General features: G+C 43.7%; 1 protein-coding gene across 7 annotated transcripts in view; it reads right to left on the bottom strand.

Moving 5' to 3' along the window:
* The window catches only part of dync2i1 (dynein 2 intermediate chain 1), a 175,381-nt gene that overhangs the window by 43,187 nt on the left and 112,665 nt on the right, over positions 1 to 19,529 (bottom strand). For 5 of the 7 annotated variants that reach the window (XM_072508236.1, XM_072508240.1, XM_072508241.1 and 2 more), the window contains 6 exons: positions 16,735 to 16,749; positions 16,511 to 16,596; positions 15,974 to 16,103; positions 14,936 to 15,108; positions 13,007 to 13,169; positions 689 to 802 (listed from right to left, as the gene is read on the bottom strand). In XM_072508236.1, the coding sequence (XP_072364337.1) occupies positions 689 to 802; positions 13,007 to 13,169; positions 14,936 to 15,108; positions 15,974 to 16,103; positions 16,511 to 16,596; positions 16,735 to 16,749 (681 nt within the window). The remainder of the gene's footprint in view (positions 1 to 688; positions 803 to 13,006; positions 13,170 to 14,935; positions 15,109 to 15,973; positions 16,104 to 16,510; positions 16,597 to 16,734; positions 16,750 to 19,529) is intronic. The other 2 variants (XM_072508237.1, XM_072508243.1) reach the window with 1 other exon arrangement.

Raw genomic sequence — 19,529 nt, 5'->3', positions numbered from 1 at the left:
CTCCAACGCACAGCTGCCTCCCGCCCGCCGTCACCAGAAGTCCCACAGAGAGGGAATCCTTTTGGCAGTGTTCGCTTCACCAATCTGCCCCCAAAAGTCTGTGGAAACTCCTGAAGAAGGTCTGAGAGTCCGCTCCAGACGGGAGCTGCCGAATGCGCGACCTACTCGTCCTTGGCCGCCACCGGAAGCCTCGTCCCTGCTTCTTCAATGGCCCTGGCGAGATCTTTTCACAGTTGTTCCCTCTGCTGCTAGAATTCACCTTTAATAAAGGCCCTCAAGTCAGCTTGAAGCCTTTAAGCTTGCCCTTCCCCCGCCTGCATGCTGGAAGAGGCTTTTGTCTTTACTGCAGCTCCAGCCAAATCCCTCACTGTTTCTGCCGGGTCTGGTAACCAAGAGACATACCATTCCTGGGGGAAAGTACCCCTCCAACATTCACCTATGTCTTTTCATCAAAATTTCACCCCGTATTGATTAAAAAAAGAGCTCTTCTCTGTAACCTTGGGCAGGAGCTGCCTTGTGTGTGACCACTTATTCTATGGTCCACACCGGAAGTCCCCCGTAAGGCAGCAGTGTTAACCACTACGCCACCGTGCCGCCCCAGAATAAATATGTATATATTTTTTAAAGTTCTACTCAATAGAAATAAAATAAAATAGAAATCTTACAAGTGGAAAGACTGAAAACGTACCTTCCTGGGATGAAAAGAGTGAAAGCCCAACACCAGGATTATCAAAGCAAGCAGATGACACCGGATACACAGCCTTCACTGCACAAGAGTGATTGACAACAGTCAGAACACCATCTGTAATGAAAGTGTACTTAAATCAAACCCCACGTCAGAAAATTATCATACTTATTGAAATATGAAACCAAATTCAATACAATATATTCAATTCTGTCAACTTCACTGTTCTCTGCTAAATTGTCGATTGTATCTCTGAAGTACGCCTCGAACAGGTTTCTCTGGAAAACCAACCCTGAAGGAATTTGAGGCGCTGAACTGGGACCTTGCTTCCATTATTCAGTTAAATGTAAATTCTGAGGTTTAGTCAGGAGTTGGAACTCCACAACTGGTATATCATCTATTATGCTTCAAGCCAATTCAAAAAGGGAAATGGTCTACAGCACAGAAACATGCCATTCGGCCCAACTGGTCAATGCCACACAACTTCTGTTAAACGTATCCTCTGCTGTGGTTACAATTAAGATTCAGCCAGGCATAATCTATCTACAGGCTTCTGGGGGCAGCACGGTGGCACAGTGGTTAGTCCCAGGTTCAATTCCGGTTTCGGGTGACTGTCTGTGTGGAGTTTTCTCTTTCTCCCCGTGTGTGCGTGGGTTTCCTCCGGGTGCTCCGGTTTCCTCCCACAGTCCAAAGATGTGCAGATTAGGTGGATTGGCCATGCTAAATTGCCCCTTCGTATCCAAAAGGTTAGGTGGGTTACGGGGATAGGGTGGAGGGGTGGGCTTAAGTGGGGTGCTCTTTCCAAGGGCCAGTGCAGACTCGATGGCCGAATGGCCTCCTTCAGCGCTGTAAATTCTATGATTCTATACATTACTTCAGTGAACGTTGAATTATTCTAACCAGAAGGCAGCTCTGATGAACATGTGCTCAAAGCTCTACTCCCAGCAGCAAAGTTTTAGAATTTCAGCAGTATTTTCTTGATCTCCTTTCCACCATAACCTTGGTAGAAGATCAGCAGAAAGAGATCCTGTAGTAACTTTTACATTATTCAACGCATGTTTGCATTGATTATTATGGTAGAATATTGGGTGATCCCCCTCCTGCCCCATGGAAACTTTAAGCATAAATGTTTAAACATTTGCAGCAGCAACATCCTCACTGATTGAACTTTTAAACTGATTGCAGGTAGGTGCTTTTTATCATAGAATTTACAGTGCAGAAGGAGGCCATTCGGCCCATCGAGTCTGCACCGGCTCTTGGAAAGAGCACCCTACCCAAGGTCAACACCTCCACCCTATCCCCATAACCCAGTAACCCCACCCAACACTAAGGGCAATTTTGGACACTAAGGGCAATTTATCATGGCCAATCCGCCTAACCTGCACATCTTTGGACTGTGGGAGGAAACCGGAGCACCCGGAGGAAACCCACGCACACACGGGGAGGATGTGCAGACTCCGCACAGACAGTGACCCAAGCCGGAATCGAACCTGGGACCCTGGAGCTGTGAAGCAATTGTGCTATCCACAAGGCTACCGTGCTGCCCCAACACTTTTATACACACTAGAATTACACTCCACATATCATTTCAAATAAAAGTGATGTGATGTTGTACCTGGATGTCAGACTTGCTCTATAGCGTTGCCAGTGGAAAGCGCTCCACAGTGACATTAAAATTGTGGGTGCACCATAAGCTAATATGACATTTTGTTCTGCTGCCTAGCTCCAGGTTTTCTTAGACCAGAAGTAATAGGAGCAGGCCTTTCGGCTCCTTGGGCCTGCTACACCATTCAATCAGATCACGGCTGATCCAACATTTCTCACATCTACTTTCCTGCTCTTTCCCCATTACCCTCGATTCCCTGACTGATCAAGAATCTACTTATCTCAGCTTTAAATATACACATGGGGCTGAATTCTCCATTCCTGAGGCTAAGTGCCGGCGCCAACGGAGAATCCGTGGTGTTCCACGATGGGAAAACTGTCACCAATTCCAAAGAACAAAGACAAAGAACAAAGAAATGTACAGCACAGGAACAGGCCCTTCGGCCCTCCAAGCCCGCGCCGACCATACTGCCCGACTAAACTACAATCTTCTACACTTCCTGGGTCCGTATCCTTCTATTCCCATCCTATTCATATATTTGTCAAGATGCCCCTTAAATGTCCCTATCGTCCCTGCTTCCACTACCTCCTCCGGTAGTGAGTTCCAGGCACCCACTACCCTCTGCGTAAAAAACTTGCCTCGTACATCTACTCTAAACCTTGCCCCTCTCACCTTAAACCTATGCCCCCTAGTAATTGACCCCTCTACCCTGGGGAAAAGCCTCTGACTATCCACTCTGTCTATGCCCCTCATAATTTTGTATACCTCTATCAGGTCTCCCCTCAACCTCCTTCGTTCCAGTGAGAACAAACTGAGTTTATTCAATCGCTCCTCATAGCTTATGCCCTCCATACCAGGCAACATTCTGGTAAATCTCTTCTGCACCCTCTCTAAAGCCTCCACATCCTTCTGGTAGTGTGGCGACCAGAATTGAACACTATACTCCAAGTGTGGCCTAACTAAGGTTCTATACAGCTGCAACATGACTTGCCAATTCTTATACTCAATGCCCCGGCCAATGAAGGCAAGCATGCCGTATGCCTTCTTGACTACCTTCTCCACCTGTGTTGCCCCTTTCAATGACCTGTGGACCTGTACTCCTAGATCTCTTTGACTTTCAATACTCTTGAGGGTTCTACCATTCACTGTATATTCCCTACCTGCATTAGCCCTTCCAAAATGCATTACCTCACATTTGTCCGGATTAAACTCCATCTGCCATCTCTCCGCCCAAGTCTCCAGACAATCTAAATCCTGCTGTATCCTCAGACAGTCCTCATCGCTATCCGCAATTCCACCAACCTTTGTGTCGTCTGCAAACTTACTAATCAGACCAGTTACATTTTCCTCCAAATCATTTATATATACTACAAAGAGCAAAGGTCCCAGCACTGATCCCTGTGGAACACCACTGGTCACAGCCCTCCAATTAGAAAAGCATTCCGGTACCAGTGATGGGCTAGCACCGGCACCGTGTGAAACACCCGCGGAACGTGCGGAAAATGGCCTGAGAATCGCCGGGTCCCAGGCCGCACATGCGCAGAGCTAACAAGCTGCAGCCGCATACGCCTATACCCACACCGGTCACATTGGAAAACATGGCACTGCCCGCTGGACCGTGTTCCCGCCCACCCTGACCCCACAGCCCATCTCCTGACCACCCCCCACCACTCCTGCCAGCCCTAGCAGAAGCCCCCCCGGCCAGCGGCACGGATCTTGGCCGAGTGTGGCGCTGCTGGGACTGTCCGCAGCCGGCCCGCCCAGGCACCCGACCACTAGGACCACATGTGGCCCGTGCCGTCAGGTCTCGGCCCATCAGAGGCAGAGCATAATAATAATAATAAAAATAATCGCTTATTGTCACAAGTAGGCTTCAATGAAGTTACTGTGAAAGTCCACAGTCGCCACATTCTGGCGCCTGCTCGGGGAGGCCGGTACGTGGGTGAGCTGGCTGATAACGCTCCAACGACGCTGCAACTACGCGTGCACTGCCCCGATGATGTCGATTTGGAGGGAGCGGAGAATCGCCAACGAGCGCCAAACCGGCACCTGCACCGATTTCGGAGTCGCGAGCCATTCTCCAACCGATCGCCATTCTCGATTTTGGTGTCGGGCTGCGGAGAATCACGCCTATGAACTCTGCCCCCACAACTCTCTGTGGCCAGGATTCCCAAAGACCACATCCGTCTGTGAGAATAAATTCTTCCTCATCTCAGTTTTGTTATGGGAGAGGCGTTTTCAGTTGAAAGTCCGCTGTCCATTGAATTTCTTTACGTTTCTTCAGCAATTCCATCAGTGGAGTAATCACGCCACAAAGCTTTTGCACAACTGTTCGATCAAATCCACTCATGCTAAGAAATCGCATTATTTGCCTTCGTCTTGAGGGTATCGGAAACTCCGCAAGGAAAGTGATTCGGGCTTCTCCAAATTCACTTTCGGCTAGGTTCATCAACAAACCTGCCGCCTGAAGTCAATCAAAGAACTCTATACGATGTTTTAAATGTTCTTTCCATGCCTGGAAGTTTGAAATAAAAGCAGATTGTCCCAATTTCTCAATGCAATCCTTCAAACGCGGGATAGGATAAGAGTTCGTTCTTCTAACAGCATTCACCTTTCTATAGTCCACACACAACCGTTGGGTACCGTCTGGTTTAGGTACCATCACTATGGGTGAGCTCCATTGGCTGCAACCCACTTCAATTATGCCATTCTTCAGCATACTCTCAATCTCTCTGTTAACCTGTGCCAATTTTAAAGGATTAAGTCTATATGGATGTTGTTTGATAGGAACAGCATTTCCCACATCTACATCATGTATAGACATTTCAGTACTTCCCAATTTATCTCCACAAACTTGCCCATGTGATATCAATAACTCTTTCAGGTCAGTTCGTTTTTCCTCTGGAAGGTAACTTAACAATTCATCCCAATTTTTAAGAACATCCTCATTTTCCAATTTAATTTGAGGTATGTCAAATTCACAGTGATCTGGATTTGGTTCGTCACTTTGAGTTAGAATCATTAAAACCTCCTTTTTCTCTCCTTCCCTTTCAAAGTACCTTTTAAGCATATTCACATGACACACTAGGTGAGTCTTCCTTCTACCTGGTGTTTTCACCACATAATTCACCTCACTTAATTTCCTTTCAATCTGATACGGTCCACAAAACCTAGCTTTTAAAGGCTCACCTACCACTGGTAACAACACTAAAACTTTATCCCCACTGACAAAACTACAAACTTTGGATTACTTGTCTGCTACCCGTTTCATCACATTTTGTGCAACTTTCAAATGTTGTCCAGTCAATTCACCTGCTCTATTTAATCATTCCCTAAAACTTGACACGTAATCCAATACTGTAATTTCCGATTTCTCACCCACCAATTTTTCCTCAATCAATTTAAGTGGTCCTCTTACCACATGACCAAACATTAGTTCAAAAGGACTAAATGTGGTTGACTCATTAGGTGCATCCCTAATTGCAAACAATACGAATGGGATTCCTTTATCCCAATCCTCTGGATAATCTTGACAATATGCCCTCAACATTGTCTTTAATGTCTGATGCCACCTTTCTAATGCTCCCTGCGATTCTGGATGGTACGCAGTTGATTTAAATTGTTTTATTCCTAAGCTATCCATACCTTCTTTGAATAACTTTGAAGTAAAATTCGATCCTTGATCCGATTGAATTTCTGTGGTAGTCCACATCTAGTAAAGAATTTAAGTAACTCCTCCACAATCCTTTTAGCTGTCATATTACGTACTGGAATGGCCTCTGGAAACCTAGTAGCCACATCCATTATAGTCAAAAGATATTGATTCCCACTTTTTGTTTTAGGAAGCGGTCCTACACAATCGATTAGGACCCTTGCAAAAGGTTCCTCAAATGCTGAATGGGTATTAAGGGCGCTGGTTTTATCACTGCTTGAGGTTTCCCTATCACTTGACATGTGTGACATGATTGACAAAATTTAACTACATCTTTATATAGTCCAGGCCAATAAAAATGTTTCTGGATTTTAGCTTGAGTTTTCCTTATTCCCAAATGACCTCCCACTGGTACCTCATGTGCAACTCGCGACATCTCCTTTCTGTACCCTACCAGCAATACTACTTGATGAACCTCTGCCCACTTTTCATCCGCCTGCATATGTACAGGTCTCCATTTTCTCATCAAGACATCACTTTTACGGTAATAACACTCTGGTATACTCTCAGATTCCTCTTCCGTTTCTGCTTTCTTATATATCCGTTTTATTTCTACAACTTTGTTGTAACTCCGCCAATTTTCCTGTACTAAGAATATACGCCTCATCCTCCACCTGATCTTGTTCTTTTTCAACCATCTGATCAAAAATCGTTTCTGATAATTGCACTTCAACTTTATCTTCACTCTTTGATTTCTCCTCTTGTCTTAACCTGTGACTTTGCGACATTATTACTACACAATCCAGAAAAATCCCAGGATATTCGTCCCTGAAGGATACACAACCCTTCAGTTGTCTGATTTTCCACTGGCTTATCAACCACAGTAAGCATCACTCCCATCTGCGATCCAGCTATATCATTACCCAAGATAAACTGTATTCCTGGACAAGATAGTTTCTCTATTACTCCTACAACCACTTCACCACTCTTCACTGGACTTTCCAACCTTACCTTATATAATGGAACGCTACTCCTCTCACCCTGAATTCCACATATCACCACCTTTTCTGGCAACATTCTTCTCAAACTACATAATTCCTCATCTCTTACCATTAAAGATTGACTAGCCCCTGTATCTCTTAAAATTGTGACCTCTTCACCTGCTCCTCCTGATACACGAGTAAACTTTACCCACACAAGTAAATTCTTTAAAGACATCTGGCACCTTCTTAACAGGCTGTACAATCGTTTGCACCTCCTTCGCTTCCCTTGGGCTTTCCTTTACCACTCTAACAAACCCCACTGTCTTATCCTGTGTTACCACATCAGCCTTTCCAGTGCTTTTCTTCAACCACCAACATTGTGACTTTACATGGCCTAGTTTAGTGAAAACATTTGAAACTTTTCATTTCTTTTCCACCCTCCTGGATTTCTTTTTTAATCTGAGGTACACTCTCTTTATTGTCTCCCATCAGATCACCTTTACCTTTACCACTTGAGTATTTCTCATGTCCCCAGTTTCTATCCCTCACCGGCTGAAACTGATGTTGGAAACCAATCTTTGATTTATGAACTAATTCATAATCATCTGCCATTTCTGCTGCTAATCTCGCAGTTTTAACCCTCTGTTCTTCCACATGAGTTCGCACGACATCAGGAATTGAATTTTTAAACTCCTTCAAAAGTATAATTTCTCGGCAAGCTTCATACGTTTGGTCTATTTTCAAAGCCCTTATCCACCTATCAAAATTACTCTGTTTGAGCCTTTCAAACTCCATGTATGTTTGACCAAATTATTTCCTTAAATTTCTAAAGCTTTGTCTGTAAGTTTCAGGCGCTAGCTCATATGCACTTAAGGTGGATTTCTTCACCTCCTCATACGTTCCAGATACCTCCTCCGGTAGTGATGCAAACACTTCACTAGCTCTACCTACCAGCTTTGTTTGAATCAGTAACACCCACATGTCCTGTGGCCATTTCATTTGTTTAGCTACCTTCTCAAATGAAATGAAAAAGGCTTCCACTTCCTTCTCGTCACCCTTGGCAATGCTTGAACATATTTAAATAGATTCCCACCAAGCCTTCGACTGTGACACTCTTTCTCACTATCCTCATCACTATCATCTAACTGTACATTTCCCTTTACGTCCTCCAATTTTAATTGACTGTCATGTTTCATGGCCATTTTCTGAAGTTCAAACTCCCTCTCTTTATCTTTTTCCCTGATCTGTATCTCCCTTTCTTTTTCTTTTTGTTCTGCTCGGGCTATTCTTTCTTTTCTCCTTTCTTCTCTCTCCTTTTCTTTTTCGTCTCTCTCTCTTTCTTTTTCCTCTCTCTCTCTTTCTCACTCTCGTATTCCAGCCGCTTTAATTTTTTCTCATGTTCCATTTGTTTAATTTGCAACTGAATTTTTGCCATATCTAATGAGTCAAGCTCTATCGCAGGCAACTTTAAATGCTTAACCACCGCCATAATTACCTCATCTTTTTGCATTTTGTCAGGTAATGTTAACTGCAATGTTTTTGCCAGACCCAACAGTCTGCTTTTAGTCTCTGGCCGTAAAGTACTGCGTGTGACAGTCTCCACCCCCAAAAACTTCTGAGCCTCTGAAAGAGCCACTGTCCACAACACACTTAAACTAAAATACCACACCGGAAAGCAACAATCCTTCACTGTCGTTCACAAAAGCCAATCCAATAGATAGACTTTTATCCCCCTCGAGCCCCCAATTGTTATGGGAGAGGCGTTTTCAGAACCCCTAAATGTATCATGGAGTTCAACCAACCTCCTCCTTTAATGCGATTGTTGCTTTTCCGAGCCCACAGCTCGTTCTCCAGGTGTGGGATTACAATTATGGACATGTGGGTTTTTAAACACAAAACAATGTTTATTCCATGAACTCAACTTAACCTTTTAAATAAACATTGGATCACTTAACGCCCCTTACTTCAAAGATAACCCCGAAAATATTACAACACTAAATAATCCTTCAGTTATTCCTTTCAACATCCAAGAGACTTAACACCTTTAAACAGAAACACATCAGGTTAAAGGCTTTACTATTATGAGTTTAAATCACCCAAATGATCCAGAGATAGTCTTTCAAGGCAGAGATCACAGCAGATCGAGCTCACTGCAAACACAGACACACCCAAGCTCTTTTCCTCAAAACTCAAACTAGAAACTACAAAATGGCTGATCGAAAACCCAGCTCCACCCACTCTCTGACATCACTGCATTCCTTAAAGGTACATTGCATAAACATCCATTTCTTAAAGGCACTCTCACGTGACAGTTTTAAATTGGCACCCCTTTATTCTGAGACTATGCCATCTGATCCTAGGCTTTTCCATAAAGGGAAACATCCCATCAGCATTTGCCCTATCAAGCCCCTTAAGAATCCTTTGTGTTTCTTGATTTCATGCAGCATATATAGTCTGCAGTCAGAGGGTGCTTAACCTATTCTCAGTATTGCCCAAATATTGCTCATCAGAGAACAACGACAGCGACCCAAGATTGACCGTTTTCAGTCAATCCTTACTGCACAATGTACATTTGAAGGGAAAACACAACAGCTTCTTGAAGTAAAAGCAAAATATTACAGATGCTGGAAATCTGAAATAAAAACTGGAAATGCTGGAAAAATTCAATAAGTCTGGAAGCATCTGTGGAGAGAGTTTTGCATCCGAAAGACTCATCTTGAAGTGATACCTGTAGGACTTTATTTAAATGACCACTGTCGGCTAGGAGCTGTGTGCAACTGTATACCTCACAAGCCTAAGGTTGTATACCAGGTCTCCAAAATCATGGCATACTATATATGACTGGAGATTAGCAGCTAGGAAATGTGAATGGCATTTCAAGTGCACTTAACAGTGTGCAGGATCTTCAGCCTGCTCCTGGATTCCCATGATACTCGCTGTACTCTTGGGAGCGCACCCAAACCATGGCAACTGGGCGTTGGGGTGCAAAGTGAGCACTGAACAAGTAAAAATGGCAGCAGGCAGAGCAGACTTGCAAACACCATGCCTAGGCACAGGGCCGACAAATCGGGGCAAATGCCAGTTGCTGACACTAGCGGAACCAGGCCAGCAACAGACACACGAGGTACGACCATCGAATCAAGCCAATATCAGGTGTGTGTCAATTAACTGTCATTTTAAGACTTGTGACCAGCATTGGTGAAGTTGTAGAGCAAATTCTTTGTCTTGTTCAGCTACAATCCCACACTTCTGATCTGAGTGTCCGGAGACAACTGTTTTGGAATTCATTGCAAATTTAGGTTTGGATATCCAAAATTGTCAAGGGAAGAGCTTTGGTAATGCCGCAAATATGGCAGGAAAATATTCAAGTCAACAAGAAAGACTGAACAATGCAAGCCCCTGTGCATAATTCATCCCATGTTCCAGTCACTCCTAGAATTCAATCTGCAATGTTGCAGCTGAATCCTGTGAGGGACCTGTACATTTTTTGACTTTGTTCAAAATGTGTATGTAAGCTAGGGACCCTCTCACCACCAACGCCCCCCCCCCCCCCCACCCCACCCCCTCTCACATCATCTCACTTGCATGCCTGTGATGGCCCAGTGTCTCCTGTAGTTACAGGTCCAGCTCCAAACCAAGGGTAGTTCTGGAGATCCAGAGAGCAATGTAATGAGACTTTGTGCTCCCAAGGGCAAAAACTACCACCCAAAAAATTGTATTTTCATACACCATTGTTAAAGGTTTATGTGATTGATAAACACATTTTGGTCAAAATTGGGGACCTGAGACTTGGGTGCAATGAAAGCCATTGGCCACAGCTTTGCCCACTTACTTAATATATCAATGATTCTTTGCAATTATATGCTCCCGTTTACATTCCATACAGTGCCATCACTCTTTATGTCAGTAGCAAAATGACTTCCTACTGTGTTATCCAAGTCATTTAGAAATATAACAAAACAGTTGAGCTCCTGGAAAGTTCCTTTGTGGCACCAATAGTCGCTGCCTTTCATTTTGAGTACATATCTATTGTCCCGACACTCTGCCTTCTACCATTTAACTAAACTCTTAACCAGGTCAATAATTTGCCTTTACTTCCACAAGTTTTAATTTTAGCTAGCAGTCTCTTATGGGTTCTAGTAGTCCATATAACCATCCATAGACACACTCCTGTCTACTAAAATGAAACGCTATTAGGTTTGTCAGACATCACCTATCATAAGAACATAAGAACTAGGAGCAGGAGTAGGCCCTCTGGCCCCTCGAGCCTGCTCCACCATTCAATGAGATCATGGCTGATCTTTTGTGGACTCAGCTCCACTTTCCGGCCCGAACACCATAACCCTTAATCCCTTTATTCTTCAAAAAACGATCTATCTTTATCTTAAAAACATTTAATGAAGGAGCCTCTACGGCTTAACTGGGCAAGGAATTCCATAGATTCACAACCCTTTGGGTGAAGAAGTTCCTCCTAAACTCAGTCCTAAATCTACTTCCCCTTATTTTGAGGCTATGCCCCCTAGTTCTGCTTTCACCCGCCAGTGGAAACAACCTGCCCGCATCTATCCTATCTATTCCCTTCATAATCTTGTATGTTTCTATAAGATCCCCCCTCATCCTTCTAAATTCCAACGAGTACAGTCCCAGTCTACTCAACCTCTCCTCGTAATCCAACCCCTTCAGCTCTGGGATTAACCTAGTGAATCTCCTCTGCACACCCTCCAGTGCCAGTACGTCCTTTCTCAAGGAAGGAGACCAAAACTGAACACAATACTCCAGGTGTGGCCTCACTAACACCTTATACAATTGCAGCATTACCTCCCTAGTCTTAAACTCCATCCCTCTAGCAATGAAGGACAAAATCCCATTTGCCTTCTTAATCACCTGTTGCACCTGTAAACCAACTTTTTGCGACTCATGCACTAGCACACCCAGGTCTCTCTGCACAGCAGCATGTTTTAATATTTTATCATTTAAATAATAATCCCTTTTGCTGTTATTCCTACCAAAATGGATAACCTCACATTTGTCAACATTGTATTCCATCTGCCAGACCCTAGCCCATTCACTTAGCCTATCCAAATCCCTCTGCAGACTTCCAGTATCCTCTGCACTTTTTGCTTTACCACTTATCTTAAGTGTCGTCTGCAAACTTGGACACATTGCCCTTGGTCCCCAACCCCAAATCATCTATGTAAATTGTGAACAGTTGTGGGCCCAACACGGATCCCTGAGGGACACCACTAGCTACTGATTGCCAACCAGAGAAACACCCATTAATCCCCACTCTTTGCTTTCTATTAATTAACCAATCCTCTATCCATGCTACTACTTTCCTCTTAATGCCATGCATCTTTATCTTATGCAGCAACCTTTTGTGTGGCACCTTGTCAAAGGCTTTCTGGAAATCCAAATATGCCACATCCATTGGCTCCCCGTTATCTACCGCACTGTTAATGTCCTCAAACAATTCCACTGAATTAGTTAGGCACGACCTGCCCTTTATGAACCCATGCTGCGTCTGCCCAATGGGACAATTTCCATCCAGATGCCTCGCTATTTCTTCCTTGATGATAGATTCCAGCATTTTCCCTACTGCTGAAGTTAAGCTCACTGGCCTATAATTACCCGCTTTCTGCCTACCTCCTTTTTTAAACAGTGGTGTCACGTTTGCCAATTTCCAATCCGCCGGGACCACCCCAGAGTCTAGTGAATTTTGGTAAATTATCACGAGTGCATTTGCAATTTCCCTAGCCATCTCTTTTAGCACTCTGGGATGCATTCCATCAGGTCCAAGAGACTTGTCTACCTTTAGCCCCATTAGCTTGCCCATCACTACCTCCTTGGTGATAACAATCCTCTCAAGGTCCTCACCTGTCATAGCCTCATTTCCATCAGTCACTGGCATGTTATTTGTGTCTTCCACTGTGAAGACCGACCCAAAAAACCTGTTCAGTTCCTCAGCCATTTCCTCATCTCCCATTATTAAATCTCCCTTCTCATCCTCCAAAGGATCCTTTATAATTCAAGTTTGGTTCTCTCTAATTATTCATTCACTCACTTTTGCATCTTTAACTCACCAGTTGAGAATGTTGGAGTTCTGAAAGTCCATTCTTGGCCCCCAATCTGAAGACTGCAGTGCATAATGGAGTGTTCACGAAGATCCCAAGCCACTACAGAACCATCCGTCGTTCCAGCAAACAAAGATATCACATTATCTGGGCCAAAGCAACAGCACTGCACCTGCAATAGATGTCACAATATGTCAACATTTTTTTAGTTAATAAGCTTCCAATGTGACTGGATTGTAAACTAGCTTAAAATCAGAAAGCCGGGTATCTTTGACTGGGAACATTAGCCAGCAGAATTCAGAAGGAATCTACTGAGTTTGCTGCCTTTCACGTAATTCAGAATGACTTGGAGGAGTACATTTCTTGCAACATTACAGCACTTGCTGACCATAACAAGAAAACAACCTCTTATGCTATTATTAAGGCGACATGAATGGAAATAAATGGTAAGTACCGATTTCTGGTTCTCTTAATAACATGTGACTAAAGCTCATTCACACAATTTAGTGAACTCCAAGTTCACCAACTTAGTCCAAAAATAAGGGTAGCAGTGCCATTGGCAGGCTTCCTTGTATATGGTGGGTGAGGGTGCTCGATGCTTGTGGGATGGGCATGTGCCCCAATGCTTGTTCGGTGGTGGTGGGTGGGGGGGTGAGGGGGGGTTCCCCCGATGCTTGTTGAGTGGAGGGGATTCCCCGAATCCTGTCGGGTCCTCCCTGTCAAGGGAGGGCAGGGTTATATTTTGCTTAGATTGGGGTACCCTTTACCTATATCTCTCAGAACCCACCCCACCAGAATGATGCCGCAAACCACAGCACCAGATTTGCTGTGCACTGACTGCCAGATAATCGGGATAGAAAATTCCACTGTTCAGCTGGAGAACCACACCCTGGTTCTCTCACTGAAACGGACACTGATAAACTTTGGGATGATTCCACCAAGAATCTATTGCCTTAACCAATAAGATATGAGATTTAAGGGTTGAGAAATAATCAGAGGAAGGGTGGAGGAGAACGGTAATTTAGAGTGGATGAATTTAATGTCAAATCAGGTAAAGAATGAAAATTAAAGATCGGATTAAGAGTGGGATGACGTCTGTTAGCTCAGTTGGCTAAATGGCAAGTATGTTTTAGAATAACACCAACACTTTAGAAGGGTGAGGGGGGATCTTATTGAAACTTACAGGATACTGCGCGGCCTGGATAGAGTGGACGTGGAGAGGATGTTTCCACTTGTAGGACAAACTAGAACCAGAGGACACAATCTCAGAAAAAGGGACAATCCTTTAAAACAGAGATGAGGAGGAATTTCTTCCGCCAGAGGGTGGTGAATCTGTGGAACTCTTTGCCGCAGAAGGCTGTGGAGGCCAAATCACCGAGTGTCCTTAAGGCAGAGATAGATCGGTTCTTGATTAATAAGGGGATCAGGGGTTATGGGGAGAAGGCAGGAGAATGGGGGATGAGAAAAATATCAGCCATGATTGAATGGCGGAGCAGACTCGATGGTCTGAGTGGCCTAATTTTGCTTCTATGACTTACGGTCTTATGGACTAACAGCAGAGGGTCCAATCCCCATTCCAGCGGAGATAGACTTGAGACTTGTGGTCAGCCACCTCGCCCTGCCGCATATAAAAACTACAGTGTAAGCCATGGTTCACCAACCCTCGAATAATCGAGGGTGCTATCTGGAGAAGAAGGAAAAAGAAAGAAGGGGCAAAGAAGGTGCAGAAAGGAAATGAAAGAAGGGCTCAGCTTTACACCCAATGTGAACTGCATTGGTACTGACAATCCAATGCCACTTCACTATGAATTTGTCTGAAGTTTTTGAATGAATAAATGATGTTAAGATGATGAATTTTTCTTTTGTCAAGTTCTATTTCACCATCAATAATCTTTTCCATAACGCATTGTCACGAATAAATAATTAATTTTCACAAACCTCGGATTCACAGACCAGGACTTTCTGAGGAGCTGATGGTTCCCAGATATTCCAAACACAGACCATGTAACTGCTGGCCAGTTGGACAACCCCGGGCTCTTTAGGAAGACTGTGAATTGAAAGCAGGATTTGTCTCTGGACCGGCGAAAAATGGAGACATAACACCTCACGACCTACAGAAAAAAACAAAGCCACATACTCTTTATTTCAAACTTTACTAAAATGCAACCTTAAAATTAGGTTTTGGGAGTATTTGTGGAATTCTTAATAAATAAAGTATTTCCTACATCTACAATCTTGTATTTATCAAATTAAATGAGGAAGTACAATGTACAGTATGTCATTTTAAAAGATCTGATGATACAGCCCCACCAAGTGGTATCGTCTGAGCCTGCAAAGTCTTAACCAACCAGTGCAAAGCACGATGTGATGTTTCAGCCCAAGGGGAGAGAAATTGACAGGCAGGAAACTCTGGGCAGGCTATACAATGCAGCAAGACAACCCAGGGGGAGTGTTGCTCGGCAGGTTGTTGAACAACAAAATGCACAGAATGTGAAACTGACGACTGAAATTACGTGCCATCAGTCACACGGAATTGGAGCCAGTGTGGCCGACACGGGATTCAAATGAAGAACATAATACCAAAATAATTGCATTTTAAGGTGAAAGTTTTCCACTGAAAGGTCTGAATGACAAGACAACTTATATTTATATCACCTTTGTCACAATCAAATGTCCCAAGGAAATTCACAAAAGAAAAATATGACACCAAGCCACATAAGGAGACATTAAGTCAGATAATCAATAGCTTGGTCAAAGAGGTAGGTTTTGAGGAGTGTCTTCATTGAGGATAGTTAGGTGGAGAGGTGTAGGGAGGGAACTGCAGAGCTTGGGATTTAAATAACTGAAGGCATGGTCACCAGTTAAAAACTATTTTCTTTTAAAAAATAAATTGCAAGTTGACTTCACAAATAAATTACATGGGGGGGGGGGGCAATGCAATATGAATATTGTTGATATTCCACCTCAAACTATTACCGTGTAAAAATGCCAAGTTTGTATTCAATTGAGAGCATCCATCGCTGACTGACAAACTGGCTGCTTTTGATTGTAAGTTCTTACTCGCTTGGTTCTCGGCTTGTTCTTCTTCAAGCAACACGGAAATTACCTGTCATGGTAATGGTGTGATAGATACTATTAGCAAGCAGGGAAGATAACACAAAAAATAAACTATCTATACAGTAACAGCTTGATCTAGAATCCACTCCTCCTTGGTATCACAAGCATGTCCAAGGAGTATTGAACTACCACGTTAAATATTGTTAGAATGTATTGTTTAAATCATCATAAGAATCATGTTGCTGCATTGAACTTTCATTCTTCCCGTTTTCCTCAGCCCTGTTAAATGTCCTCTGTTAAATTACATGTGTGTGTGTATGCAACGCATTTTGATTTTGAAATAGTCAAGAGTTAATTTAGCTGTGACATCGTCCCTGATCTCTGCAGAAATCTTCTGTTATAAGATTATGTATTTGCTATGTATTTGTATGGTGGTACCCAAGTGAAATACAGCACCTGACAAGCAGATCTCAGGAAGTTGGTCAGTCTCCGAGAGTCAACATTCTTAGCCACCGAGGACAAGGCATCACTAACATTAGCACCTGCTCAAGGAAAGAACATTTAACATTGAACTGCATCAGTTACATTAACAGAATTTCAATCTTAATTTGGTTGGTTTAATTGAATGCAATCCAAAAGGTTGGACCAAGTTATTAGAGGAAGAAAGTGAATATACCCACCACATTTCAGAAGTCCTATTAAAGCAGCATTAAAGAGGCAAACAATTAAAGAGATGTGCATTTTCTTTCCTTACTGAATAATGCTAACAAAAGAACAAAGAAAGAACTTGGGCTGGATTCTCCATCCCACCGCGCCACATTTCTGTTTCACCCCGCCGGTGGGGTGCTCCTTTATGCCGGCTGGTCCATGGGGTTTCCCATTGTGGAGCAGCCCAACGCCGTAGGGAAACCCCGGCCTGCTGGCAAAATGGAGCAACGTGCTGGCGGAGAATCCAGCCCCTTGTATTTATTTAGTGCCTTTTACTAGCTTAGAACATAAAAGCATGCAGTAACTTATGCATAGCAAGATCCTCCAAACAGCCATGATATAATGACCAGCTAATCTGTTTTTAATGATGTTAGTTGAAGGATAAATATTGAGCAGGACACTTCCCCGCCCTTCAAAACAGCGGCAAGAGATCAAATTGTGGAAGATGTGGTATACCAAAGAGTAGAGACAAGGCAAGAGAGTAAAGTACTAAGATGGGAAATGATAAACAAATCTAAGAGTTGCTTGCTAGGCGTTCACGGAGGGCAGTTAAGAGTCAGCCACATTGCTGTGGGTCTGGAGTTACATGCATATTAATACATGTAGCTTCCAGCAAGTGTCTATGAGCTATGCTTCAAGCTCGACTCCAATTGCTGCAAAGAAAGACATGTTGCCAAAGCTTGCGACATAGCTCATATACACTTGCTAGAAGCTACATATATAGGGCCCTGTCCTCTGCAAACAGAAAAAGCATATCCAAGCATTGCACCTTTTTTAATTAAACAAAAGCACGGAGAACAATAGCTCCCGGTGCATTCTCTGTTGCGTCCTGATATATACAAGATGGAAAGCTTTGACAGCAAGAATCTCTTTTTAGCAATACTCAAGTTCTGTTCTAATAAACATTTGCATTCATAAACCTAAATCAAAGACAGCTAATCAGTTAATTACCTCTCTGATATGTCAATCAAAATGTGAATTTACAGTTTCCCAATGTGAAAATGATATGATTGTAGAAACACTCGAGCAATAATAATGTTATAATGATAGCGCTTCGGGGGTTATGTCAACAAACAGGTATTGAAACTGCAAGGGCAGATTTTCTTTCAACTCAGTCACAGACTGTTTCTTTCAACATTTAAAGGACAAAGCATTTAAATAATTTGACATTTTGACAGGTCCAAAGACCTTAACCGCACCCCCCCCCCCCCAACCCCCCTCAAGAGCAGTTACATCTTGTCTGAGAATTCGTAACGCACACACCGCAGGATAAGGCCCCCGCTCCAATGAAAACTGTGTTTGGAGTTCAAATGGCCCTGCTGAGTTTTGGCATCCCCAATGTGCGAGCGACAGCTCACCCTTTCCCCTATGGGATCGGTCAGCAATGGGGGGGGGGGGCGACTTCCGGATCCAGTCCCATCACCATTGTTAAGTTACCTGGCATCTCCACGAATGTACAAAAATCCAGGCCTCTGACTTTCACTTCATTCTCCCGCGCACACACTCTACAGAACACCTTGCAGCTGCCCAAGCACCCAATGTTTGCATCTGAAAAGTCTAACAATCTAATCATCTTTATTATTGTCACGAGTAGGCTTACATTAACACTGCAGTAAAGTTACTGTGAAAATCCCCTAGTTGCCACACTCCGGCGCCTGTTCAGGTACACAAAGAGAATTCAAAATGTCCAATTCACCTAACGGCACGTCTTTCGGGACTTGTGGGAGGAAACCAGAGCACCAGTAGGAGGAAACCCACGCAGACATGGGGACAATGTGCAGACTCCGCACAGACAGCGAACCCAGGTCGGGAATCGAACCCGGGTCCCTGGCGCTGTGAAGCAATAGTGCTAACCATTGTGCTACCTTGCCGCCCAAGTCAATATGCACACCGACCCTCAACTGAATGCCCTCTCGTACCCATCCAACACATTCACCGTCCACAAATGTTGTCCTTTCTTCCTGTCCTCAAAAGCAATTTCAAACACTCATGGGGCAGGATGGTGGCACATTAATTCCTTCACTCCAAGATCCTGAGGATTCTCACTCTGAAAGAAAAGGCTTCCTGGGCTGCATTCCAGATGTGTCCTTGATCCACATAATACTTTCAAGCCCTGAAAATACTCTCCCTGACGCCCTTAATCTCTCTCAGTGATACCATGATCTTCCTCAGTGTTCCTAGAGCTTCCCTCTCCAGCATTCCCAGAATCCAAGGCACACATAATAAATGCAATAGGTGACTTTGAAGCTATGTTTCCCAACATTTACTGGGTTTTCTACTTCTGATGTCTCGGTCTGCTCATAAACAGATTAAAAGAAATTGATTTTGAATATTAGTCGAACAACTTCAGTATAATTTTATCATGCAACGACAGTACCCGAATTCAGTGTACTCGAACAGGCGCTGGATTGATGCAGGTAGGGCAGTGGATGTTGTCCATATGGACTTCAGTAAGGCCTTTGACAAGGTCCCTCATGGCAGACTGGTACAAAAGGTGAAGTCACACGGGATCAGAGGTGAGCTGGCAAGATAGATACAGAACTGGCTAGGTCATAGAATGCAGAGAGTACGAATGGAAGGGTGCTTTTCTAATTGGAGGGCTGTGACTAGTGGAGTTATGCAGGGATAAGTGCTGGGACCTTTGCTGTTCGTAGTATATATAAATGATTTGAAGGAAAATGTAACTGATCTGATTAGTAAGTTTGCGGACGACACAAAGGTTGGTGGAATTGCGGATAACGATGAGGAGTGTCAGAGGATACAGCAG

The sequence above is a fragment of the Scyliorhinus torazame genome, chromosome 6 (genome assembly GCF_047496885.1).
Source record: "Scyliorhinus torazame isolate Kashiwa2021f chromosome 6, sScyTor2.1, whole genome shotgun sequence".
NCBI lineage: Eukaryota > Metazoa > Chordata > Chondrichthyes > Carcharhiniformes > Scyliorhinidae > Scyliorhinus > Scyliorhinus torazame.
This window is presented reverse-complemented; position numbering and strand designations above follow the sequence as displayed.